Here is a 25,374-nt window from a genome sequence, read left to right as displayed (position 1 = left end):
CTCTGAGGGCCTCTGCAGCTGAAGGGGGTCTGATTATCAGTCCCTAAGGAGTTGATGTGCCCAGCACCAACATGACTGTGCCTTGGGGGTATAGCTGAATAGTGTGCTTATATGGCATGCCAGAGACCCTGGGTTCAATCCCCAGTACAATTCCATAGCCCTTGCCAGTGAAAGACCACATTCTCTTCCCAATCCCTGGGACAGGATCAACAGGTTGGAAAAGTCACTTTATTTGGATTTGATTCTCAGGGGAATCCAAGAGCAATGGGGAATGCCTTCTATATGCAGCTGCCCAGCCAGCGGGCTCCTGCTCGTGTTTCATTCTCGCATTTAGAGGGCAGACCCTTTCTTTCCAAAACAGCCCCATCTTCCTGCTTCCTCTACTTGGTCCCCACCACCTCCATATGAGCTTGAGATACACTCCCTTACCAGGGGGTGGATGCAGGGAAGGTCCCATGTCAGTGTAGACATAGACAAAGGCACAGAGAGCCAGGGAATCCTAACGGTTCTTCTGGAGGTGGCCTCTGCTAGGGCTCCCAGCCGGATGGGGCATCTCGGCTGCCGCAAACCATCCAAAAAGAGTTTGGGTGCACTTGGCCCTGCACGGCTTCACATGCCATCAGCTCCCCATCCACAGAAAACACGCCCCTCTGGTTCTTGGGCTCCAGGCGGAAAGCAACCACGGGCACGTGCACCAAGTATGGGCATTGGTACTCCATATGCTTGCCCTTCTGCATGGCCAGGAAGAGGCGCAGCAGCATGGCCCTGGACACCCCTGCACGCACATAGAACAGATGCATAACGCCAGCCTCACAGCGGCCCATGGGTGCCGCAAACAGCTCCCTGCTCAGGTGGGTGTGTAGCAATACCAGCACCAGAACGAAATCCTGCTCTGGCACCACAGTCCAGTGAGAAGGCACTGGCTCCTCCAGGGGAACGAGGTGTGTGTCCACGGGGCCCTTCTGCGCCAGTGCAGGAGAAGCAGGTACCGCAGAGGCGGCCTGTCCTATGGGAAGGTAGGCCAGCTGACCCTGGTAGGTTCGCAGGGTTGCTAGGCGAAAAATGGTTCCCACCGTGAAACGAATCTCCCCCAAGCACCTGTACTTCTCACTCTCGAGGTCCACATCGGCCACGAAGCCCCAGGCCAGGCTGAGCACAGAGTAGAGCTGCAGCCCAGAAGCAGTGTGGAGCGACAGAAGATTCATGGGTGACAGGTGCCGGCGGCATAAGAGCTGTGTGCAGTTGGTCAGGAGGTCTTCATTCGTCACCTGCTCGTACCTGCAAGGTGAAAGGTCAGCTGGGACAGGGCCGGTGCCCTCCGGCGTCCTCTTTTTACTCCTTTTGGGGAGTGAGGGCCAGCCAAGCAACAGAGGTCCCTAGGGAGTTAGTGGACCTGTGACAGCAGATGGAGGCGCTTTGGGACCAGTAAACCGAGGCTGAGGCCCCAGAAGAAAAAGGGGGACTTCCCACGGGAACTTGGAGGACCTGGCGGCAGGAGACATGACGCCCAATCAGATCCTCACCCAGCATAGTAGTTCAAGGAAGCCGCCAGTGCATTGCCGGAGCCTCCGGGGAGGCTGCACAGGGGCTTCCGGATGGCAGTCTCCCAGTCAGGCCGTTCCATGAGCCCATTCACCACCTGTTAAAGCAGAGTGGCCTCAGCCCAGGAAACACTATCCCGAACCCTCTGGGCCATCCTCTAGCTCGGCCCTTACCTCATGCACCAGACCATCACCGGACATGACCACCAGGGCATCCCAATGACCCAGTTCCTCCGCACACACCAGCTCCCTGGCATGGTTCTGCCGTGCTGGGGGAAGATTTGATGCTCTCAAAGCTGGTTTTCTGGCAGAAAGTGCTCCCTTCACCCCCTGGGGACAGTACTCACCAGTGAGCATCAGTTCGAAGGATACCTCAGCCTCCTTCAGGAGGGGCTGCACGAGTGTCTGGAAGAGCTGCAAAGCCTTGCCCCTGCCGCTCTGGGGGTTCAGCAGCACCAGCACTCTGCAAGGCCGTGGGAGCAGTCCCCCAGGGCAGCCTGCTACAAAAAACAGACCAGACGGGCTAAAGGGGACTCAGGAATTAAGAGCACTTGCTCTTAATTGTTCCAGCACCTGGATGGTGGGTGGGGTGATTCACAATGGTCCTAAACGCCAGTCCCAGGGGATCCTATGCCCTCTTCTGGTCTTCAAGGACACCAAGCACACATGTGGTGCACATACATACATACATACATGCTATCAAAACACTCACACACAAAATAAAAACAACCCTTAAAACAAAAACCGAGCTTGGCGGTGGTGGTGCACACCTTTAAACCCAGTACTCAGAATCTCTGAGTTCCAGGATGGCCAGGAACTCTGTCTCAAAAACTGTTCCAAAAAAAACCAAAAAAGAAAAGAAAAGAAAAAGAGAAAGAATGGCAATGTCCACAACCAACCGCTAGAAGGCGGAAGAGAGCTGCAATGACATGAGTGGAGAAACCCAACATTTGGGTAACTGACCAACAGCCCTGCTAGAGGAAGCGGCCTCCCACAGGTTGTCCAGGGACACCGCAATACCTCTTTCCTTGGCTCAGGGCCAGACGACTTCTGGCCTCATGGGACAAAACGTTTCTCTATCATTTCTTGGGGAAAGGGGTCCCTTTAGCCTTTCCCAGACAGGTACCCCACAAACCTGGTTCCATAGCCAGGTTCCGGGACTCCCGCTGACAGACGGCCACCGGTGCCGTCCCGGCGGTGCTAGGGGTAACGGCGACTCCTGTGTTCAACTCCTTATCGGTGTTGCCCAGGAGGGTGTCTGGCGACTGACTGTGGGGCTCGCCCTCTCCGCCTCCCTGGGCTGTGAGAGCGGCCCTGTCATTCCCGGAGGCGGCCAGATCTGAGGGACAGGAGAGACAGTGTCGGTGGGGTTCGGGGCCTGGGCTCTGAGCATGTGGGGCAGGGTGCCCAGCCAGGCTCCTGGACCTCGCACAGGGAGCTGCATGCTACGGAATCACAGAGCCCCGTGGGTCCGGGATCTAGCTTTCCAGACGGAGCTCCCACCCCACGAACGTTCCGTTCCATGGGGACTCTGGATTCCGGCCCGACGCATGAGTCAGTGACCCGTGGCTCTCTTCGTCGGGCCAGCTCTTCACCCCTTGGGTTTGGTGGAGAGTCCAGTTGCGAAAACTTCCCAGAACCAGCATTGCGAGGCTCTCACTTCTGGACGAAGAACCACGTCCCAGCCAGCCCAGTCGCCGCGTCCCCCGCCTGAACTCCGAAGCTACCGGGTCTCGAGTCTCCAAAGGGGATGCGCGCCGCGCTCGTGAGAACAGTGCCCAGGTCCCGCAAGAGCCAGCCCGAGCTGGATGGACCCACAGCTGCCTTCTGCCCTGCCCGAGTGTGCTCTGAGGCCGCGGGCATGTGGCGGTCTCCCTCGCCGGCCCAGGAAACACCGCCAACTACGGGAGGGCGGGGTTGTGGGGGACGTCCCTACCCAGTCTGTCCCTCTAGCGGCTTGTGGCGGAAAGCAGCTCCTCTCGGGCTCAGCCTCGCGACTGAGGGACAACCGAAGCACCGGGTTGACTCCCAGGGATCGCTCCCCTCCGGCCCCAAACTTTTCGCTCAACTTCGCCGCGGCGCGGGGAGGGCGCGGAGCCTCTGCGCCGGCCTGGCCACGCCCCGCCTTCCTTGGGCTCTCCTGGGTGGAACCAGCGCTGCTGCGCCGCCCTGGTCCCCCACCCGCCCACGGCTCGGCCACGCACAGCTTGGAAGTAGGGGGCTGGATACCGGGACACGGTTGTGCACCCCTGTCGAGGACAAGCTGGAGGAAATCAGCGAGGCATGGAGTTCCGAGCACGGCTTTAAGCAGCGCGTCCAGGGAGCGCGAAAGTGAGGGCGCAGCCCAGATCCCCGCGCCCAGCATCCGAGTGTGCCTCGGGTGCGCGTGGTTCTGCATGGGCTGCACCTCGAAACGGCTGCTCACAGTAGGGAGGCAGCGCCTCTTCGGCTTCTCCTATCCCCAGCCTGATCAGAATTCCACACCCAGATCCTTCCTGCTGTCCTAGCTCTGGGCCAGGTCGGGTCACCCCGCCACCCGCAAGCTTCTCTTGCTCCCCTGCTCCTCCGCGATGGATTTACTTTTAGCTTCCAGATGCAGCCGCTGGACCACTCAGCCACCGAACCCGAAGCAGTTTGTCATGCCTTCCGGGAGAAAGCTGAAACCGGTTTGGGGACTTCTAGCTGGAGCACGAAGTCCGGAGGAGGAAGCCTCCTCAGCAACCTCCAAAGTTGGAGCCTTTCCCCCCAGGGAATACTTTCGAGGCCTGGGAAGCTGCCTGCAGCGGATGATCCGGATCCACGATCCTCACCAACTGGAGGAATCCAGCAGCGTGGACAGGGCACTGGGGGGGCTCTCACCCGGATTGGAGGGGCAAGCACGGGGGCGTGGTTCCCCCGCTCCCCACCCCTCGGGCAAGCTCCGGGTGAAGATGCACACGCTCCCGGGAGTATGCCCTTCGGTGGAGATAAACAGGACGCATGGGTCGTTGTGTAAGTGATATATTTCATGGCAAATGGCCTGAGGGTGTCCATAACTAACCCGAGTTAAAATCCTGGAAGATTATTGGCGGAGACTGAGAAAATGAAGCCGCCAAGTCCGATTTGGTGACCTACCCAGGCAAGACCAAGACAGACACCAAACCCCCGAAGGAAGCTGTGATGATCCAGCCCCAGATGCGGAGGGCTCGCACGCCCACACCGGCCCCCGCGCGACCCCACACACCTCTCTCTTTGCATCGCCTTCTTACAGTCCGGAAGGGGCGAGTCCGGGAGGAGCGGGGTACCAGATAACAAGGCGTTGCAGTGAACTGGGTCACGCCTTGAAGGTGGCTTCTCTCCCAGAGGACTCCTTAGTTCCCTACCGAGTTTCTCACTATTTTAGGGGTTCCCCGAGCTGGCCAGGGAACGCAGGCTGAACCTGCGGTTCCGCACGCGTCTCCTCAATATATGCCTTGGCTCTGCACCGCCCTGGGACAGCCTGACCCGAGCCTTCCGAGAAGGTGACTCAGCGACACGCTCACGGGTGGAGAAACTCCCGGAAACAAAAAAACTAGAGGAGTTGGAGAAAGCAAGGGCGTCATCCCCCACCCCCAGTGCCGCCGCGCGTGGCTACGGAGATCTGGTCCTGCACCCACCCCCATCTCCGGCTTCCCACCTCACACCCCAGGAATCCAGCGCGGACAGGGGATGGCGGCTCTGCAGCCGCAGTGCCGCGGTCACGCGCTGCGAGGACGCGAGCCGTGGTGGGAGGAGGGGGCTCTGCGGGGGAGCCAGATCTCACTGCTGCTTGCTCCTTTTTCTGTCCTGTCCCACCCCTTTCCAGAGATCTAGGGTCCAGGTTGGCTTGGGCATCTAGCAAACTCAGTTAGGAAGCTATTCTCCCCGAGATTTCGAGCTTGTAGGGGGCTGCCTGCGCAGACTAGCGTGGGAGCACCCCTCTCCTACTCTCTCTCCCACATTTGGGAAGGAGTGTCTACCAAGCCTGAAAAGCCGGTCGTTAGCAACTGAAGAGGGGAAACTGAGGCACGGAAAAGAGAAGACCAGGCTGTGTGTAAGTTCATGCTGAAAATGCCGACCTGGAGCAGCTTTTCTTTGAAGTGTGGGGCTGGATCCTTTCAGACTGCAGGCCAGCTGGGGCGAGGTTGACTGGACACGGAGTCGGTGAGCGAAGCAGAAGCAGCCTGCAGGGCTCTTTATCCCTGGGCCTCGGGGCCCAATTCTCTTCCTGACCGGGAAAGACCCAGTGGGAGGGGGTTCCAATCTGGCCTCAGTTCCAGTCTGCACAATGGCCCCTCTGTGCTCCCTGCCGCCTCATGCCCTGGCCTGCTCACCTCTTTGGCCTTTGCCTCTCTTGTTCTTGTTACCCTCCCCCATCCTGGGCAGCCTTTCTAGACCCTTTCCCTTTCTAAAGAACTTTATCCTGACTCCAGAAACCGTGGGACGGCACCCCTGGCCCCGGAGCCAGGACTAGACATGGACAAGATGTTGGTTTGCGTTTGTGAAGCTTCAAGGAACTGAGACCTTGAGAGGTGAAGGGTCTCCTCAGAGCTGTCAAACCAATTCCCAACACAGCAGAGAACAAACCTGAAGCCCTTACCCCAGTCTGGGAGGCCTTGTCCCACCAGAGCTTTTCTGGGTGTCTGTTAGCCTAGTGGGTTGTGTTCACCTCAACTGCCTCTCTAGGTACCCAGGGACCTGAGGGTCTCCAGGAAAAAGAAGCTGCAGCTTGTCCCAAGCACTCCCCACGTGCATGCACAAGAACACACACACACACACACACACACACACACACTCATGAACCAGACTGTGTCCAGCAAGGCCCACCTGGCCTTGGCCTCAGGCCAGTCAGGAGTTCTGACTTGATCATCAACCCAGCCTGTTTCCAGCCATACCTGTTTCACAGGTGAAAGGAATTGTTTTTCTTCCTAGGCTCCATGCCTAGCTTTCCCAGAGAAAAACACCTAAGAGCTCCCACCGCCACCACCACCTCCCCACCTCATGCCAGAGAGGTGACAACCGGTCCTTAGACCTAGCCTCTGCACCCCAGGAACTCAAGGAAGGCTACCAGGTGGCCAAACATTTAAATGTTTTTTGTCGTTTACATGTTTGTGTGTGTGTGTGTGTGTGTGTGTGTGTGTGTGTGTGTGTGCCACAGTGTGAGTGTAGAGGTCAAAGAACTACCTTCTACAGTCTGTTCTCTCCTTGCATCAGAAGAACCCCAGGGCTTGAACTCAGGGAGTCAGGCGTGGTGGCAGGCATCTCTACCTGCACAGCTGTCAGTCTTTCCTTAGGTGAGGATGCCTGGCGCCCCGCCCACCATGCCTGAAGCTGCCTTCCCTGGGTGATTTTTATTTTACTTTATATTTTTAAGGGATTTGGTCCTTTGAAACAGGGCTTGTGTGTCCTAGGCTGTCCCTGAACTTGCTACATAAATGATGGTGGCTTTGTTGTCCTGCCTTCCTGCCTTCCCCTTCCTAGTGTTAGACACAGTTCATGCTCCCACATCAAGCTCATGCCATACTAGAAATCAGAGCTGGGGCTTTGTGCACGAGAAGCCGCTTGCCCTGGCTCTGAGAGTTGCTTTGTTTTGTAATGTTAAGAACCATTTTTAGATGCATTTAGTGTATTTTATGTGTATGGGTGTTTTGCCTGCATGTATGTGTGTGCACCACGTGTGTGCCTGGTGTGTGTGGAGGACAGAAGAGGGCACTGGATCTCCTGGAACTGGAGATACATATGGTAGTGAGCCTCCATATGGACACTGGGACCTGACCCCGGGTCCAGCCTCAAACTCCAAGCAGTCCTCCTGTCTCAACCTCCTGAGTGCTGGGATCACAGGCGTATATCACCATGCTCAGCTTCCCTGGTAAGTTCAACCCCTCAGTGCAGGCCTCCTGAACCTCAGATTCTTTCTGTTTTTACAGTATGTCCCTGCCTGGGAGGCTGCAAGAGAAAAGAGATGCAAAACGTTAAGACTTTGTTTCCAGACTGTCCGGCATTTAGCTTTCCACTCTGAGAGTTCCTAGCTGCTCTCCGTGATGGCCAGGGCGGGCACTGGCTTGGGGGTGCCGCAGGCCACATGGGGAGATGTGGAGGCACAGAGAGGCTGTACAGGATCCCTGGCTGTGTGCTGGAGTATAGACTTTGGGTTTCCTCTTCTGTGCGATGTTTTCACTGGTAGAGCTGTGTGAGTGTGACTCGCTGGTGGTGTGAATAAGAATGGCCCCATTCAGTGGTGGCGCACACCTTTAATCCCAGCACTCGGGAGGCAGAGGCAGGCAGATCTCTGTGAGTTCGAGGCCAGCCTGGGCTACAGAAGGAGTTCCAGGAAAGGCGCCAAAGCTACACAGAGAGAAACCCTGTCTTGAAAAACCAAAAAAAAAAAAAAAAAAAAAAAAGGCTCCCATAGGCTCATATATCTGAGTGCTTGGGGAGTGGCATTAGGAGGTGTGGCCTTGTTGGAGAAAGTGTGTCACTGTGTGTGGTGGTATTGTGTTCCCCAAAATATTGTGTACCTTAATAAACTTATCTGGGGTCAGAGAACAGAAAAGCCACTAGTTAGGCAGTGATAGCACATGCCTTTAATCCTAACATTCCAGAGATAGAAATCCCTCTGGATCTTTGTGAGTTCAAGGCCACATTGGAAACAGCCAGGCAAGGTGACTCATGCCTTTAATCCCAGGAAGGGAGCCTTTAATCCTAGGGAGTGATGGTAGAAAGCAGAAAGGTATATAAGGCGTGAGGACCAGGAAATTAAGCATGTGGCTGGTTAAGCATTCGGCTGGTTAAGCATGTGGCTGGTTAAGCTTTCAGGCTTTGAAGCAGCACAGTTCAGCTGGGATTCATTCTGGATGAGGACTCAGAGGCTTCCAGTCTGAGGAAACAGGACCAGCTGAGGAACTGGTGAGGTGAGGTGGCTGTGGCTTGTTCTGTCTCTCTGACCTTCCAGTATTCACCCCAATAACTGGCCTCGGGTTTGATTTTATTAATAAGAACTTTTAAGATTCCTGCTACAACTGTGGGTGGGCTTTGGGCTTTCGAAAGCCCAATGCAGGCCCAGTGTTCTCTCTTCCTGCTGCCTGAGAATCCAGATGTAGAACTCTCAGCTCCTCCTCCAGCACCGTGTCTGCCTGTGTGCCGCCATGCTTCCCATCATGATGACAGTGGACCAAACCTCTGAAACATTAGGCAAGCCCCAGTGAAATGCTTCCCTTTATAAGAATGGCCATTGCCGTGATGTCTCTTCACGGCCATAGAACACTAAGGCTCAGCGGTTAAGAGCACTGGCTGCTCTTCCAGAGATTCTGAGTTCAATTCCCAGCACCCACATGGTGGCTCACAACCATCTGTAATGGGAGTTGATGCCCTGTTCTGTCATGCAGGTATATATGCAGACAGAATGCTCATACATAAAAAAAAAAAAAAAAAAAAAAAAAAAGCCTGACTAAGACAACCTCTTAGGTGCTCTCCTTGTCCTCCTGGGCCACCTTGCTGTGGCTGGGCCCCACTGAGCCTCTGGACTCTGTCTCCCATACACCCCTACCTCTAGGCTTTGTTGACCCTGGCTACAACTCAGGGTCATTAGGTTTCCAGAACATTCTGAAATCTGACACCCACAGGGTGCCACTTTGCTGCTTCTAGCCACCTGCCTGCCATCCTGGTGGCTCAGACAACAGACATGCAGTTCACTGTGTCAACAGGCCTGGCGTCTTCTGGGTTTGGAGGACTGTAGATGGGTGGACCTGGTTTCTGGGGCCTAGCCCACAGTCTTGGGGGTTCTTTGACCTGTTTGTGATCACCCCGATCTCTTCCTTTTCACCTAGCGTTGTCTCTGTTGTCTGAGATATGTTCATATATCCACACATACGAACAATGTTTTCAAGGTTAGAGTGCTCACCTGTACATGTATGTGTGAAGGGCAAAGGTCAGTTCGGGTCCAGTTCCACTTGTTTTGCTTTTGAGATAGTGTCTCTCTGTAGCTCTGGCTGGCCTGGAACTTGCTGTGTAGACCAGGCTGGCCTTGAACTCGGAGAACCACCCGCCACCAGTGCTGGAGTTAAAGACACACACTGCCACCATATCCAGCCCTACTCATTTTTGAGACAGCATATCCCTTTGAAATTAGAGCAAATTTCAGCTAAACTGGTCAGCCATCATGCCTCTAGGATCTGCCTTTCAATCCCCACCCCAACTCACGTGCTGGGGGTTCATGTGCCCATATACCCAAGTTTTACGTGGATGCGGGAAATCTGAACTCAGGACTTCATGCTTCATAGCAAGCCCTCAATCCACTGAGCCCCAAGCCCTGAAAAATATTTTATATAATAAAATGTCTCTATGTGGTACTAGAGATTAAATCCTGGCCCTGTGAGTGCTCTACTTCTGAGCTACACTCCCAGCCCAGGCTGTGCTGGTTGGACATAGATGCCTCCTGCATTACCTTGTGTGGTATGGAAATGCTCCTCCTCGAGCTTGAAGGGTTGGGAGGGAAAACCAATGAGCTCTTAGGACCATTGTGAATCAATGCTTTGTGCCTTCAGTGGAAAGATGTAACCGCACTGGGCATCTTGAAAGAGTTGAAAGAGGAAACCACCTTGAATAGTGCCTGTGGGTGCAGGAGAAAGGGATGTCTGGAAGGCAAGCCTAGCCTCTTCTCCAGCATGGCCTGGGTGCAATGATTGCTTATATCTGCAAGCAGCCAGCCTCCTGCACTATTTTGGCTACCTTGACCTTCAGATCCTGGCTTCTACCTTGGCTTATGGCATCTCCAGCTTCCTGAGCAGATGGGTTTGTTCCCCAGTCCCTGGACGAGCAAATCTGAGTTTTGTGTTGGATGTTACATGATGGATCTTTACTGAAACTCAGGCTTAACACCAATTCATCCTTACAGTTCTGGAAGCCGAAGTCCAGAGTGAACCTGTGGTCTGAGGAACCTAGCCTTTTTTTTTTTTTAATCTTTTAGAGGCCACCTGCATTCCTTGGTATGAGGACCCTTCATAACCAAAGCCAGCGACTGATGTGTCTTGAGATTTTACCTCAACAGTCGTGTCTCTTCCTTCCTTCCTTCTCCCTGTCTCGCGCAAGGTCCCCTGAGATCACTGGCCCCAGCCAGGTGTCCTAGATAAATTTCCATCTCCAGACCCCTCCTCCTCCTCATGTACCCCAGACTATTCTCTAGGATGGCCTCGAATTCTTGAGCCTCCTGCATCCACTTCTCCAGTACTGGAATACAGGCATGAGACATCACACCCAATTTATATGGTACTAATGCTAGAACCCAGGGCTTCCTTCATGCTACGTAAGGACTCTCCCAACTGAAGTCCATCCCCAGCCTCCCCTCCACCTCCAGATTATTTTTGTTGTTGTTTTATTTTTTTGAGACAGAGTCTCGCTATATATCTCTGGCTGTCCTGGAACTTACTATGTAGACCAGGCTGGCCTTGAACTCACAAAGATACTCTTGCTTCTGCCTCCCAAGTGCTGTGATTAAAGGTGTGCCCCTACTCCCAGGCCACCTCCAGATTCCTAATCGTATCTGCAAAGTTTCTTCTGCACATAATGTATTGTGGTCATTCCCAGGCTCCTGAGATTGTGACGGGGACATCTTTAGGGGCCAGGATTTCACTAACCACTGATGGAAATGGAAATAATGTGCTAACTCTGTCCTTGCTTGGCTCCAGAACCTTCTTTCCCAACTCCTTCCTTCTCTGGCTTTACCCAAACAAACATAAACCAAGGCCTTGCTTTTCCCCAAAATAAGCATTTATGTTGAGTGGGGCTGGAACCAGCCTTCCTAGGGCTGAGATCCAGTCCAGAGAAAAATTGGTTTCCATTTCTGAAAATTACCCAAGGGGGATAAAATGGCAACTGTGCTAAACATAATTCAGGCTTGCGAAATCCCAGTTTTTCACCTGAGGAAGGGCTGGAAACAGCCCAGCAATCCATTCCCAGCCTGGCACAATTCCCCACACTGCTTTGCAGAAAGGACACCGCTCTCCCAACCCCCAGGCACCAAAGGAACTCTGTGGCTTTGCCACCTCCTCTCATGTGACCTGGAAGCCCAGCTGCTTCTCTTCTCCTGTGACGAGACTGGACCAGGCTAACCATACTGCCAGCCACAGACATTGGGAAGGGTCACTCAGTGGAAACATTCCTTGGACTCCCTCTGACATCATCTTCCATTTGGGCCTGAAGTGGGCTGTGGCCTGGCCTTTGCCCAGCCCCACATCCTGGATACTAGCAGAATGGATGTTTCCTGGTTTGCTCAGGGATCCTAGCTTGCCGATCTTGCCTCCTGAGGAAAGAGAAGTCCTGTCAGACCACCTGACTCAGAAGGTCCTAGAAAGAGAAATGAGACGCAGGAAGCAGTAGCCAGCACATCTGCGGTCAGGGAAGGAGAACAGAGCTGCTTCTCCGCCTCAGCAGCCCAGGATCGAGCTTGGAGGCTGAGGCGATGCGTGTGCGCATGGTTTTCCCCGTGCTTTCTGTTTGGACGTCTTTTCTACTTTCACGTTTCTCAAAACGTGTCCTTGGGTGTTTCCCAAAGCAAACAGACAGTGGGTTGGCCCTAGTCCCCGGCCAGAGAGTGCCGTTGTGCTAATGGTCTAGGGTCGTGTCCACCTACCTGCGGGTGGGCAGATATTCAGAGGAGACTTTGGGGATGCTGTCCTGGGGTGTACCCCTCTCTTACCCAAACTTGCACCTACTCAGGCTTCCTCTATCGAAACCCAATTATTAAGGACCAGGAGCAAAAGCGGGGGAGGGACACAGATACCCGGATTCGCCAGGCTGGAAAAGACATGAAGCCAGGAGCGAGGCTTGCCTGCTCCTCATGCTCATTATCCACTTCCCGAAAATAGAACATCCCCTTCCCTGGAGGCTCAGTTCCTGAAGGTCAAAGCCTCCGATTTTTTGCAGACACAAGCCTAGTAATTTAAGTAATGATTATGCAGGGTGAGCTGGACAGCTGGGACTCTGGACAAGGGATGCCTTCACCGCACCCCACATAGGCTGGCTGGGGAGGCTTCATGCACCAGAGCATGACGCTGCACGGATGTGACAGGAAAGCCAGTTTCCAAAAATGGAGTTCCTTGTTCCCTTTGCTCATTGCCCTGAAGTCCTGATCACAGTGACGTGCTGGCATCTGAGCATCAGTTGAGATGTTGCCTCTCCTCCAGGGCACTGTCCCATGATCCCAACAGCTCCCTCTGACCCTGTTTCAGAACCGAGTGTGGTCACCAAGGGATCCCCGCCCAGGTGCTGAGGAGTTCAACTTTCTTTTTCCTGCTCCGTTCTTTCTTTCTCTCTCTCTCTCTCTTTCTTTTCTTCCTTACTTCCTTGCTTTCTCTTGTTTCTCCCCCTTTAAAAACTTAATTACTTTTTACTTTGATTTGTTTGTTTGTTTTTGAGACAGGGTTTCTTTGTGTAGTTTTGGTGCCTGTCCTGGATCTCGCTCTGTAGTCCAGGCTGGCCTCAGACTCACAGAGATCTGCCTCCAGAGTGCTGCAGGATGAGCTTGAATTCTTCCCTCACCTCCTTCTGCTAGGATCACAAGCACGTCCCCCTACCAAGGCTGGCCTTTGTTTTAGTGTGTGTGGTACACATGGGTAGATATGCTCAGGGAGGCAATGTGTTTGAAGGCCAGAGGTTAATAGCTTGTTCTGTGAGACAGGGTCCCCCACTGAACCTAGAGCTCACTATTTTGGCTCAACTAGCTGGCCAGTGAGTCCTCGGAATGGGCCTGCCTCCACGTCCCATCCCTGGGGTCGCAGGCCCGTCGGGTCGCAGGCCTGGGCCACCACACCCAGCTTTGTTGTGGGATCTGAACTCAGGTCCTCAGGTTCACAAAGCAAGCACTTTACCCACTGAGACAGGGTGTGATGTGCTGTGGGATGTTCTGTATGTCCCGTGGGAGCCCGTTCTTGGGTTCCTTGTGGCTTTACTGAGCAGGTCCGCATAGAGGATGATTAGGATCATGGGCCTGAGTGCAGGTGTCTGAGATGGTCTGCACTTGGCTGTGCTGGGGGATGGTCTGTATGTCAAGTTGCTCTGATTGGTCAATAAATAAAACCTGATTGGCCATGGCTAGGCAGGAAGTATAGGCAGGACTAACAGAGAGGAGAAATAAAAAAACAGGAAGGCAGAAGGAGTCACTGCCAGCCGCCACCCTGACAAGCAGCATGTAAAGATGCTGGTAAGCCACGAGCCACATGGCAAGATATAGATTTGTGGAAATGGATTAATTTAAGCTATAAGAACAGTTAGCAAGAAGCCTGCCATGGCCATACAATTTGTAAGCAATAAAAGTCTCTGTGTTTACTTGGTTGGGTCTGAGCGGCTGTGGGACTGGCGGGTGACAAAGATTTGTCCTGACTGTGGGCAAGGCAGGAAAACTTTAGCTACAGTGATGTAGCCCAGGCTGGCCTTAAACTCACTATGTAGCCAAAGATAGCTTAGAATTTCTAACCTTCCTGCCTCCACCTCCCAACTGCTAGGATCAGGTGTGTACCACCACAACCAACTAGAATTTTTATTTTTATTTTATTTTATGTATTTATTGAGAAAGGGGCCCACTAAGTAGCTTTGGCTGGCCTGTAACTCACTATGTAGATCACACTAGCCTCAAACTCATAGAAATCTGCCTACCTCTGTCTCTAGAGCGTTGAGATTGAAGACATGTGACACCATACCTCCCTGGGATTTTGAACTTACTGTCTCATGTTCCAAGGCTTGTGGATTGATTGGTTAGCAATATTTTTTTTTTAAGTTTTTCAAGACAGGGTTTCTCTGTGTATCCTTGGCTGACCTAGAACTCACTCTGTAGAGTAGGATGGCCTCAAACTCAAAGATCCACCTGCCTCTGCCTCCCAAGTGCTGGGATTAAAGGTATGTGTAACCACACCTGGCTTAGTAACATATCTTCAAAATAAAAAAATATGAGATTTTTTTTTTTTTTTTTTGCATCATGGGATTGATTTTAGAGCTTAGTGGATGCTAGGCAAGCATTCAATCCCTGAGCTAAAAATATGTATTTATATATATATATATATATATATATATATATATATTTTTGTGTGTGTGTGTTTTTGTTTTTTTAAAGATTTATTTATTATTATGTATACAGCATGTATGACTGCAGGTCAGAAGAGGACACCAGATCTCATTACAGATGGTTGTGAGCCACCATGTGGTTGCTGGGAATTGAACTCAGGACCTCTGGAAGAACATTCAGTGCTCTTAACCACTGAGCCATCTCTCCAGCCCCAAAATATGTATATTTTAAATATTAAAAAAAAATGTAGAGGGTGATCTAAAAAGCTGAAGGTCTTGGAGACAATGTTATCTGTCAACTTGACAAATCTAGTATTACAGGAGAGATGGTCCTCTGAACATGCCTGGAGGGATTATTGTGATAACCTTACTTGAAGTGGGGAGACCTGCCCACTGTGGGTGGCACCATGCCCTTGGCTGAGTCCTGGACAGCACAGGCAGCGAGAGGGAGCTGAGAAGCGCACATCCACCCCTTGCTCCCTGCTCCTTCCCTGTCTCAAGCTCCTGCCGCTGTGCTTCTCCTGGACGGTGGACGGTGGACGGTGGACGGTGGACGGTGGACGGTGGACGGTGGACGGTGGACGGTAACCTGAACCGTGAGCTGCAGACCCTTTCCTCCTCCAAAGCTTTTGGCAGAGGATTTCATCACAGCAACAGGAATGGAAAGTGAGATGGGAAGTGTATACCTTTTATTTGTCTTTCTTTGTCTTTTCCTTAAAAGTCATCAGCAAGCTTATTCAAACAGCACAGGAAGACCGACCTCACCTGTTCCTGCCCCTCTGGCAGATGCAGCCGAGCTCCCCAGGGGAAGGAATGCATCCAGGTATAAATAAAGGCACTCTGGAGGGACACTTTCCCCCAACTCACCCCTCCCCCACTCCTCCCCTGGCTTCACAGAGGGGCAGATGACCCTGGTGTACAGTTAAAAAGACAAATCAGTCTTCCTGACTTAGCGCGGCTGGAAAAATCCCCACATCAGAGCTGGCATTTGCAAATAAGCACAAAGCATTTTAGGTTGAGTTCCTATTGTACTAGGATCCCAGATTGAGAACTAGGCTCTAAATTGGGCATGGGGCCACATCCTTTAATCCCAGCACTGGAGGTAGAGGCAGGCAGATCCAGGGCTGCACAAGGAAACCCTGTTTCAGACACACACACACACACACACACACACACACACACACACACACACACGGGCGGGGGCGGGGGAGGGGGAAGGGAGGGGGAGAGAGACTCTTCATAACTGCCAAGGATGATGAGCGTGGATGGGGTCTGCTCTGCCCGCTTTGGGCTCTTGGCAGGCGTCAGCATCGTTCCAACAGGAGGACATGCTGAGCCCTCACAAGCAAATCTGCCATCTGTCCCTTTTGAAGCTTGCAGAGGCACGGGAGTTGGGGAAGATGGAGCAGAGGCTGGGTGCCACGGTGAACCTAGGGATGGTAAGAGTGTGCCGGTCTCTCTTTTAGGAACCTTTAACGTGTGCCCCTGGGCACGTGAAGAACAGGAATCTAGGTTCCAGTCAACACTGGGACTAGGAAACAGCTCAGGCGACAACTGATGTAAGAGTACATGCAGGAATGAGGGCCTGCGTCTGAATCCCTGGTCCCCACATAAAAAAGCCAACACAGCCGTGTGTGCCTGTGACCCCAGTGTTGGGGTACAAACAAGGGCAGGTCCGGGAGCTACCAGCCCAGCTCAGCCCAGCAAGACAGAGTTTCAGGTTCAGTTAGACAGGTTCTGTTAGCGACCCTGTTCTGAGGGATACGGTGGAGCAGGATAGAGCAGGAAGCTGACGTCCTCCCCTGGCCTCTGTGGGTCCATACATCTGTGCATACAGACCAATAACAAAATAAAATAAATGAGTGTGAGGGTTACCAACTGCTTGGAGAAAGGATTTTCTTTTCCTGTTTCATTTTGCTTTCCCTACGTACCCCCACAATCCCAGCAGCTTACCATTGTGCTAAATCCCCAACCCTTGCCTTGTTTTGAAGACAGAATCTTGCCGAGGTTGGTCTAGAACTCTTCCCTCAGCCTCATGAGAGCCAGGACTACAAATGTTCACCATCAAGTTTTGAAATGAGGCATCTGTCTTCTGTGAGTTGAAAACTACCCTGGGCTATATAACAAGTTCCGACGCCAGCCAGTGCTCCATCCACAATGAGACCCTGTCTCCAAATAATAAAATAAAATATAAACAAACAAATAAATAAGTGATCAGAGGTGCCTTTAAAGTTAGACAAGGAGGCTGGAGAATGGCTGAGTGGTAACAGCTACCAATCATGCCCAGTTGATGGTAAACCTCAAAACCATACTCAGATGCCGGCTCCAGGGATTTGACCTGACTGGGGCCGTGAGGGAATGAAGAAATGGTAGACACATTGGCGCTGGGAAGCTGTGGAGAGGGCTGGGTGGCCGGGAACTCATGCTGCAGCCCTGATGGGGTGGGAACGCGCTGGGAGCACACGCTGCAGCCCTGATGGGGTGGGAACGCGCTGGGAGCACACGCTGCAGCCCTGATCAGGGTCGGAACGCGCTGGGAGCACACGCTGCAGCCCTGATCAGGGTGGGAACAAGCCGGGAGCACACGCTGCAGCCCTGATGGGGTGGGAACGCGCTGGGAGCACACGCTGCAGCCCTGATGGGGTGGGAACACGCTGGGAGCACACACTGCAGCCCTGATGGGGTGGGAACGCGCTGGGAGCACACGCTGCAGCCCTGATGGGGTGGGAACGCGCTGGGAGCACACGCTGCAGCCCTGATGGGGTGGGAACGCGCTGGGAGCACACACTGCAGCCCTGATGGGGTGGGAACGCGCCGGGAGCACACGCTGCAGTCCTGATGGGGTGGGAACGCGCTGGGAGCACACGCTGCAGCCCTGATGGGGTGGGAACGCGCTGGGAGCACACGCTGCAGCCCTGATCAGGGTGGGAACGCGCTGGGAGCACACGCTACAGCCCGATTGGGGTAGGCACGGGCAGTCCTCTGACTTCTCCAGCTGCAGTAGAGGCCAGTGGCTCTGCTTTCTGAAGCTCTCAGCAGAGCCTTATCCCTCCCTGGTCAGCGAAGGGAGGTGTCAGATGGCCCTATAGTAGGCATTGTTTGGAGGGGCCTTATTTGGTCTAAAAAGTAGTGTCATGTAGCCCAGGCTGGACTTAAACTCGCTATGTAGCTGAGGGTGACCTTGAACTTCTGGCCCTGCTGAGTCCATATCCCAAGTGCTGGGCTTAGGGGTGTGCCTCCATGCTTGGTTTATGTACTATTGGAGATGGCACCCGGGGTCATGTGGGTGCTGGGTAAGCATGCTGTTGATGAGCTACATTCTCAGTCCCCAGTCATAAACTGATGAATTTATTTACTTGTTTATGTTTGGTTTTAGGAGACAAAATTTCATACTATAGCCCAAGCTAGCCTCACATTGCTGCAATCCTCATGACTCAGTCTCTCAAGCACTGGGGTTAAGGGCATGAAGCAACACATCAGGCTTTTAGTTTTGTTTGTTTGTTTGTTTGTTTGATTTTCGGAGACAGGGTTTCTCTGTGTAGCTTTGGTGCCTGTCCTGGAACTCACTCTGTAGACCAGGCTGGCCTCGAACTCACAGAGATCTGCCTGGCTCTGCCTCCCCAGTGCTGGGATTAAAGGCGTGTGCCACCACCGCCCAGCTATTCATTTATTTTTTTAATGTGTTAACAGGGCTGGAGAGATGGCTCAGTGGTCAAGAACACTGTCCGCTCTTCCAGAGGACCAGGGTTTGATTCCCAGGACCTGCATGGCAGACCACAACCATATGTAACTCCAGTTCTAGGTAATTATTCCAGCTCTGGGGTAATCCAACATCCTCTTCTGGCCCCTGTAGGCAACACACACACACACACACACACACACACACACACACACACACACAATTAAAAAAATAAAGCTGGGGTGGTGGTGGCACACACCTGTAATCCCAGCACTTGGGAGGCAGAGGCAGGTGGATCCCTGAGTTCGAGGCCAGCCTGGGCTACCAAGTGAGCCCCAGGACAGCCAGGGCTACACAGAGAAACTCTGTCTCGAAAAACTAAGAAAAAAATAAAATAAAATAAATCTTTAAAAATACATGGAAGCTTTAGAAGGCCAGCCTTGGGCTGGGCTGTAGCTTGACTGCAGAGCTCCTGCCTAGAACACCTAATGCTGGCTTCTGTTTCCATTATTCTCTTCTGGTTTTTCCTACTAACAGGAGTGGGGGTGGAGGGGAGGGGGTGTGGGGGAGGGGCTTCCTTCCTTGAGGAGCCTTACTCAAAGGCTACAGGAGTGTTCCTCCTGTGCCATCCCTTCAGGGAAGCTGCTCCCCGGAGAGGAGGTGGCAGGCTGTGCCCACCCAGATGGCAGCTGAGGTCACTGCACCTGGCTTCTGGAGTAGGCAGCACATCGAAACCACCTGTGCCGCCGGCCTCTGCCTTCGGAAATTGTGACTTACCTGGTCCAAGTTTTTTTTTCAAAGGTCACCAGTGCCGAGAAAAAACAACAACAAAAGCAGAGATGCCCTAAATGTAATGCGGGGCTGGAAGAGTGGGTGGGAGGACACATGGGCAGGTGGAACACCACCGTGCCTTTCCCTGGTGTGTGCTGGGGTGTGAACCCACTGCGAGCCTCTGGGCGCCATTGCTCCTGGAACAGGGCTAACAGCTCCATCTCCTCAGGGTCTCTCCTGCCCCGGCTTCACTTGGCCTACCTGCACCCAGTGCAGACGCGTGGAGACAACATAGGCTTCCTTCTCCTCAGTTCCTTTAAGAGTATCATCCTCGCCAGGCGGTGGTGGCGCACGCCTTTAATCCCAGCACTCGGGAGGCAGAGCCAGACGGATCTCTGTGAGTTCAAGGCCAGCCTGGGCTACCAAGTGAGTTCCAGGAAAGGCGCAAAGCTACACAGAGAAACCCTGTCTCGAAAAACCAAAAAAAAAAAAAAAAAGAGTATCATCCTCAGCTCTCAGTCCAGCAGGCAGCGTCCCAACGTCTAACTAGCCCCGATGCTGTGGGCTGAAGGGATTTGTCTCAGGCCTGATGCTTTTTCTGGCTAGCATGTTTAGTTAGTTTATATTAATTATACACAATAATGGATTTCATTTTAATGTTTTCACACAGGTATATGATGTGTTTGGGACATACTCACCCCAATTAGCCTTTCTTGTCCCCTATTTCCCACGGTCCCTTCCTCTTCCCAACTGGTTCCCTCAGTTCCCTTTCTATCCAACCCCATCCCCTCTCCCATGTATGTGCGCTTGTGGGGTGGGGGTGGGGGGTGTGCATCGGTGCATCCCATAGAGAGTTTCTTGCAAAGATTGGAGAACAATTTTCAGAGAGTCCTTTCTTACTCCTACCATGTGAGTCCCGAGGATTGAACTCAGGTCGCCAGGGTTGGCAGCAAGCTCCTTCACCCGCTAAGCCATCCTGCTGGACCCTGGCTAACTTAAAAAAAAAAAAAAAAAACAAAAAAAAAAAAAAACCATCTGTGTGTTCATTTTTTCTTTATAATTTACTTTTTATTTGATTATATGTGTGTGTGTGTGTGTGTGTGTTTCTCCTGCGTGTGTCTATTTTTACACCACATTCATGCCTAGTGCTCATGGGGACCAGAGAGGGAGTCAAATCCCTTGGAACTGGAGTTACACATGGTTGTGAGCTGACGTGGGTGCTGGGAATTGAACCTGGGTCCTCTGTAAAAGCAGGCAGTGCTCTTTACCACTGAGCCATCTCTCCAGCCCTTTTTAGCATTCTGTTTTGTTTTGGTTTCTTCCCTTCCTTCCTTCCTTCCTTCCTTCTTTCTTTTTTTTTTTCTTTCCCTTAATGGAACGCTTCACAAATTTTCACGTCTTCCTTGCTCAGGAGCCAGGCTAACCTTCTCTGTATCCTTCCAATTGTTAGGATCCGTGCTGCTGACCGTGTTGCAAACACTTTTTTTTTTGGGGGGGGGTGGGGGTTTCCTCCGTCCTGGCTGTCCTGGAACCCACTCTTTAGTCCAGGCTGACCTTGAACTCAGGCCTGCCTCTGCAAGTGCTTGGATTAAAGGCATCTGCCACCCCCACTGGGCTCTGGCTAGCATTTTTAATAGCCCAATAAGCCATTCTAACATGATCACAGAACCACCTCAAGCCTGTTTTCAGAGTAAGCAGGGAGACCAGGCAAGGACGCAGCGGCTTCTCTCACTGGCACTCAGAATCCTGTGAAGTGCACTGTGATCTGTAACCCGCACTGGAAACAGACCAGGCACAGTTCAGAAATGATACATGCCATTGCAATCTCTCCCACTTCCTCCCAGACACCAGCACGGGAACACAGGCATGGTGACGAAGCTGGCTGCCACCCACACTACAAGGAAAGGGGGGTGGTGCCCTGCCCTACTCTAAGAAAATGGGGGAGGGAAGCTGTCACCCAGCTCCAAGAAAAGGGACAGAGTGGTCCTGGGTCTGTGCTTCTTAACACTCACTTGTTCCTCTGCCGGTGTCAGCCCCAGAAGCTCTCATCTATTAACAAAGCTAAATTACCCCCATTTCCCTGTTGAACAGTGATACGATTTGGAACAGGCTTTTTCTTAATGTCTAATTGGTATTTAATTACTAGGGGGATCCTGCTTGCCCTTGTGTGTGAAATGAAATCTTACATTCCTACCGCGAGGACCTTACTCTGCTGGCTGGCTAAGTGTCAGCCTTGAATTGTCCTGATTTTTGGATTGTTTGCTTGTTTGGTTTGGTTTGGTTTTCCAAGTCAACACATTGTGTTTGTGACATGGTCAGATTTCTTTGTGTGCCCATATGTGGGTGCAGGTGTGTGGGTGCCTGGCATGCATATATAGGTCCTCAGGTGCCTTATACTTTTTTTGGACAGACTCATTAGCCTGGAATTTCAAGTACCCAAGATAGCTTCGAGCTTCCAATGATCTGCATGTCCCCCCCTCCCATCTCACCATCACTGGGATTACAGGTGTGTGCCACTGTGTGCAGTTTTTTACTTGAGTTCTGGGTGCTCAAAGTCAGGTCCTCGATCCCACGAAGCACACACTTTACCAGGGTGTTATGTAGCACAGGCTGCCCTTGAACTCAATGGGTAGCTGAGGATGACCTTGAATTTCTTGTTGGGACCCTTCTGCCTCCAGATCCTGAGTTCTGGAGTCACCAGCATGCTAGGCAAGCACCCTAACACTTGAGCTTGTCCCCTCTGTCAGATCTTTAGGAGCCTGGCTGCATTTCCATGGTGGCTGTTAGGGATAGCAGAGTCACAGGAAGAGGAGGGTGGGAGTGGAGGGAGGCTCCCAGAGTGCTCTTATGTGAGCTAAAATATGAGTCAGTACTGTGCACACATTTGAACTTGAACCTAAGCCGGGCGGTGGTGGTCCACGCCTTTAGTCCCAGCCCTTGGGAGGTAGAGGCATGTGGATCTCTGAGTTGCAGGCCAGCTTGATTTAGTGTGACCCTATCTTGAAAGTCAAAACACAAAACAGCTTGAACCTGTATTGTGTAACCCGTAAGTGTTCCTTGAGTGTACTGGCCTAAAGCAAAGATGCTCATCTCTCTCCGTGGGCTGTGGGTTGACGGGGCACAGCTGGGCACTCTTTGGAGCGTCCTGTGGTTGCAATGTCATTGAGTCTGAACATCTGGTATGCCTCCCTGACACATTCACAGCAGATTCTGACTGTTAGCAGGGAGTTCGGGCAGTATGGTCCTTTCGTGTGACACTAAGGCCAGGTTCCAAGACAGAACGCGGAGGCACCTAGTCAGAAGTTACAGACTCCTCCTGCCTCAGCCGTGTGTCCCGAACATCACTTCTGCCACATTAAATCTGTCAAGGGACTGACGTCGTCAGCCCAGAGTCTAGGGATGGAAAATGGGCTCTTCTGCCTGTGAGGAACAGAGCAGGGCAGGGAAAGGAGGGATTGATGGTGGCCGTCTTAGGAGATGGCCCATCTTAGTGGGTAAGAACTGGGGCAACTGTCGGGAATTGGTTCTTGGTTAGGAATACATTCCTCCCGGTGTGTTTCCACCGATGCCGGGGTGACCAGTGCCCACCCTCTTGGTCTCGGTGCTACATCTGCGGTCTACTTCACAGGAGAATATTATCCACAACTCCCATCTCACCCCTGGAGGGGGCTGATTTTCCATTTAGCTGTTTTGTTTGAGACAGGGGTCATCTGGGAAGAGGGAACCTCAACTGAGAAAATGTCTCCATCAGATTGGCCTGTGAGCGAGTCTGTGGGAGGGCCTGGCTCACTGTGAGTGCTGACACCTGGGCAGGTGGCAGAGAAAAGTAGCTGCGCTGAGCGGGGTGGTGGGGTGGTGGGGCACACCTTTAATCCCAGCACTCTGAAGGCAGAGCCAGGTGGGTCTCTGTGAGTTCGAGGCCAGCCTGGTCTACAGTGAGTTCCAGGAAAGGCGCAAAGCTACACAGAGAAACCCTGTCTCTAGAAGGAAAAGAAAGAAAAGAAAAATAGCTGACCATGAGACTGAGAGCAGCCACCAAGCAGCCTTCCTCTGTGGTTCCTGCCTGAGTGCCTGCTCTGATATTCCCTGACATGTGGGAGTGTGAGCCAAATTAACCCTCTCCTCCCCAGGTTGCTTTTAGGCATGGAACAGGAAGCAAATTAGAACACCCAGCATACACTTCCCTCTTATTTGTGTGTGTGTGTGTGTGTGTGCGTGCGTGTGCATGTGTGTGTGCACACACTCACACGTGTGTGTATGCAGAGGCCAGAGGGCAACACTGATCACCTTCCGTAATTGATCTCCACCTTACTTTTGAGTCTCTCACTGAACCTGGAACATGCTTTTTGACTGATGTGGGAACATTGGCTGAGCAAGTTCCCAGGATGCTCCTCCTGCCTCCCCAGCACTGGGGTTATAGACACACAGCTTGGTGCTGGCGTTTTCTGTCTCTGTCTCTGTCTCTGTCTCTGATGTGAGGACCAAGTCAGGTCCTCAAGCTTGCTTGCCTGGCAAGCACTGTAGTGACCAATCGTCGCCTCCGCTCACTTCCCTCCCAGTATTAATAACGGCATTTTTGGAGCTCTGATTTGACTCTGTGCTCAGCAACACACAGACACAGACACACACAGACACACAGACACAGACACACACACACACACACACACACACACACACAGTTTCTTGAGGGATAGGGTCTTGGAGTACACATGGCGAAAAGAATCTCTTTCTTTCCAGTAACTCCCACCAGATGTGCTTGCTCAGAACCCCTTTCCCAGCAGGCCTCAGGCTCCCTGGGTGCAGACTCAGTCCGAGTCTAGGATATAGGCCTGTTTCAAATTTCAGACTTGTTGCAACACCCCCACCTTTCCCAGCATTGCCAGACCCAAAGGGGGTGGAGGGGGGAAGAGTCCTGCGGCTGGCCTGCCCACCCCGGCCCCTGCCCTCCCCCTCCCCCGGCCCGGTGTGTGCTCTGTTTGCTTTCCTTACATGGGGTTGAGGCAGGAAGGAGAGAAATGGAAAACGCGTGTTTGGTTGATGGTGGCAACGTTGCTGTTCCCTGTGTGAGGTGGGATGAGGATTGTTTTTCGCTGATCTAGCTCATTCCTGGGGCCGGCACATGCTCTGTGGGGAGAACCTGACCCGTAGAGTATTCAGCAACATCCTTGACTGCTCATGTTTCATCTACAACTAGATACTGGGAGCTGTCACCCTAAGTGTGACAACCAAAACTGTCTCCAGACTATTTCCAGTGTCCTGATTGAGACCAACCTCTCTGTACACTTGTCAGGAAGAAGTGTGGGTCTCATAGATCTCCTAAGGAACTCACGGGCTCCATATTCTTCCTAATTCTTGGAGGAGGCCTTGTGCCATGTTGCTGTGAGGAGGACTCCAAACCCCAATCCTGGAAGCTACACTTCTATTCAGCGCTAGACCCAGCCCTGGGACCTCTGGACGCAGCGTCCATCCCGTGAGGGCCAGGACTGTCCTGGCACCACGTCCCTTGCTCCCCAGTCACTGTGCTGTCTCTGGGCACTTTGCAAACCTGGTTTTCGCCCCAGGACAGGTCAGCCAGTCTTTGACCAAGTGGGCAGCCAACTGGAACGCAGGTCTTCCCTGTCCTCTCGCACCCGTCACAAAGACTCCTGTGTCCCCAATTCTCCAAACCCTTCACCTGGTTTCAAGAAAACCCGCATGAAGGACACCAGTTCTCCTCCCCAGAGTCGCCTTGTGTAGGAACACCGGCTCCCTCGAGGTGGGTCAAACATGCCCTGTGAAGGACACCAACCTTCCCTGGACTGCTCATGTTTCATACACAAGCCACAAATTCCAGGGTCCTCCCTGTAGTGGTAGGGTCTTGAAATGGGTTCGTTTTCTCTGCCAGTCACAAAACAAAACAAACACACACATGAAAGGAAGAAAGAAAAAGAAAAGAAAAACTAACAATGTTCTTTTACTAAACATTTAAATTTTAACTTTAAGTTTCCCTTAATCTTTTTATTTGTTTATTTTTAGCTTCTTGACACAAAGTTGAATCATGTTGACCAGACTGACTTTGAACTCACAGAGATTCACCTGCCTCCATTCCCTGACTTTGCTTAATTTTTAAAACATGTACATCCTTTGAGGATGAACAGATGGCTGAATATAGCCACTATAAAGACTGGAGAACACACACACACACACACACACACACACACACACACACACACACACACACGGCTCGGCTCGCTGTCCTTCTCCTGTAAGACTTAAGAATTTAATGGGAGTCAGACAGTGGCGGTGGTGGCGCACGCCTTTAACCCCAGCACTCGGGAGGCAGAGGCAGGAGGA

General features: G+C 52.5%; 1 protein-coding gene and 1 pseudogene across 2 annotated transcripts; both read right to left on the bottom strand.

Annotated features, from left to right (window-relative positions):
* Positions 1-208: 208 nt before the first annotated feature.
* On the bottom strand, positions 209-4,873 carry Sphk1 (sphingosine kinase 1). 2 transcript variants are annotated; one of them, XM_028889615.2, is made up of 5 exons: positions 4,765-4,873; positions 2,677-2,880; positions 1,716-2,041; positions 1,524-1,639; positions 209-1,278 (listed from the first exon to the last, which is right to left on the bottom strand). In XM_028889615.2, the coding sequence occupies exons 2-5, from the start codon at positions 2,684-2,686 to the stop codon at positions 528-530; spliced, it is 1,203 nt and encodes a 400-aa protein (XP_028745448.1). In that variant the 5' UTR covers positions 2,687-2,880; positions 4,765-4,873; the 3' UTR covers positions 209-527. The 2 variants fall into 2 exon arrangements, with proteins under 2 accessions (XP_028745448.1, XP_028745445.2); XM_028889612.2 differs by lacking the exon at positions 4,765-4,873 and having other exon boundaries at positions 1,716-1,810; positions 1,889-2,041; positions 2,677-2,769.
* A 15,537-nt stretch (positions 4,874-20,410) lies between these two features.
* On the bottom strand, positions 20,411-20,507 carry LOC114707128 (annotated as a pseudogene).
* Positions 20,508-25,374: the final 4,867 nt, after the last annotated feature.

The sequence above is a fragment of the Peromyscus leucopus genome, chromosome 8b, assembly GCF_004664715.2.
Source record: "Peromyscus leucopus breed LL Stock chromosome 8b, UCI_PerLeu_2.1, whole genome shotgun sequence".
Taxonomy (NCBI): Eukaryota; Metazoa; Chordata; class Mammalia; order Rodentia; family Cricetidae; genus Peromyscus; species Peromyscus leucopus.
The sequence above is the reverse complement of the archived record's forward strand: the minus strand, read 5'-3'. Positions and strand labels throughout refer to the sequence as shown.